The sequence below is a fragment of the Merops nubicus genome, unplaced genomic scaffold, assembly GCF_000691845.1.
Source record: "Merops nubicus isolate BGI_N331 unplaced genomic scaffold, ASM69184v1 scaffold38103, whole genome shotgun sequence".
Classification (NCBI taxonomy): Eukaryota; Metazoa; Chordata; class Aves; order Coraciiformes; family Meropidae; genus Merops; species Merops nubicus.
The window spans coordinates 392-1,590 of NW_008601642.1; the positions used below are offsets into that span (position 1 = coordinate 392).

The following is a 1,199-nucleotide window of genomic DNA, read 5'->3' on the forward strand; positions in this document are numbered from 1 at the left end:
AGCGCAGCCCCACAGAGTGGACAGGGGGACAGCACTTAAAGCCTGGGAAGCTGAGCCAGCCGCCACCTGGGGGGTATTTAAAATCATCCTTCAGCTTGGGGAGCCCGGTGACACCCTGCTCCCCGTCCCTGCAGGATGTGTGATGCGGGAGAAGGTCTCTACACCTTCCAGACGCAGGAGGGCGAGCAGATCTACCAGCGTGTGCACAGTGCCACGTTGGCCATCGCAGAGCAGCACAAGAAGGTCCTGCTGGAGATGGAGAAGAACATCAGGGTGAGTCCTGCCCACAATGGAGAAACAGCTGGGGGTGGGGGGGAGGGTGTCTCAGGGCACCTTATGTCACCCTCACCCCCTCTCATCCACCGCAGCTGCTGAACAAGGGCACCGAGCACTTCTCCTACCCCTGCACCCCCACCACCATGCTGCCCCGAAGTGCCTACTGGCACCACATCACTGGCTCCCAGAACATGGCCGAGTCCTCCAGCTATGCCGGTGAGTGTCCCCGGCCTCCACCAAGGAGCTGCCGCCTCTCCAATCCCTGGATTGTCCCCCCCCTCCACAAGCCTCCCCTCTGCCTTGTCCCCAGGGGAGTCGTATGCAGGTGCCCAGGCCAGCTCGGACACCGACCTCATCAACAGGTTCATCTTGCTGAAGCCAAAGTCCTCCAAAAGCGACAAGCCTGAAAGCAGGGAGCCAACATCATCCCCGTGAGCTGGCGGGATGGGGAGGGGACCACGGTGGGGGGCCCCTCTTTCTTCCCCAGAGGCAGGCAGTCACCCCTCCAAGTCCCCAGGGAGACCAGCCTGGGGTGTCCTCTGTGCGAAGACCTCGGGGCAGCAGGCACTGGCTCGTGCCCCAGCCTGACGTTAGTGGAGGTGACGGCTGGCTCAGCCTTGACTGACTCAAAATATATATCAAATATCCCTATCATAAGAGATTTTTCCTTCTCACACGAACGCAAACTTGGTGGCCACTGAAGAGCCCTCGGGCAGCGACGCTCAGAGGTTTTTAACTCTTGGGCTTCCAGCTGGGAGGTGGAGAAGAGGCTGGGATCAAGAAATTTGGTGTGTTTTCTGCAAGGAGGGGGAAGGCTGGAGTGTGACCCTGCCGCAGGGCTGGAGGACATGGCTGACAGCTCAAGGGCTTAAACTCTCACCCCACCCCATGAAGGATTGGGGCTCCTGGGGACCCCCCTGCCA

The 1,199-nt window shown here is 60.5% G+C and overlaps 1 protein-coding gene across 1 annotated transcript in view; it reads left to right on the forward strand.

Moving 5' to 3' along the window:
• The window catches only part of DOK4 (docking protein 4), a gene marked incomplete at its 5' end in the record, with an annotated part of 1,071 nt that extends 360 nt beyond the window's left edge, over positions 1–711 (forward strand). Inside the window, 3 exons of the mRNA XM_008938054.1 lie at positions 135–273; positions 369–492; positions 587–711. Coding sequence (XP_008936302.1) covers positions 135–273; positions 369–492; positions 587–711 — 388 coding nt within the window. The remainder of the gene's footprint in view (positions 1–134; positions 274–368; positions 493–586) is intronic.
• Positions 712–1,199: the final 488 nt, after the last annotated feature.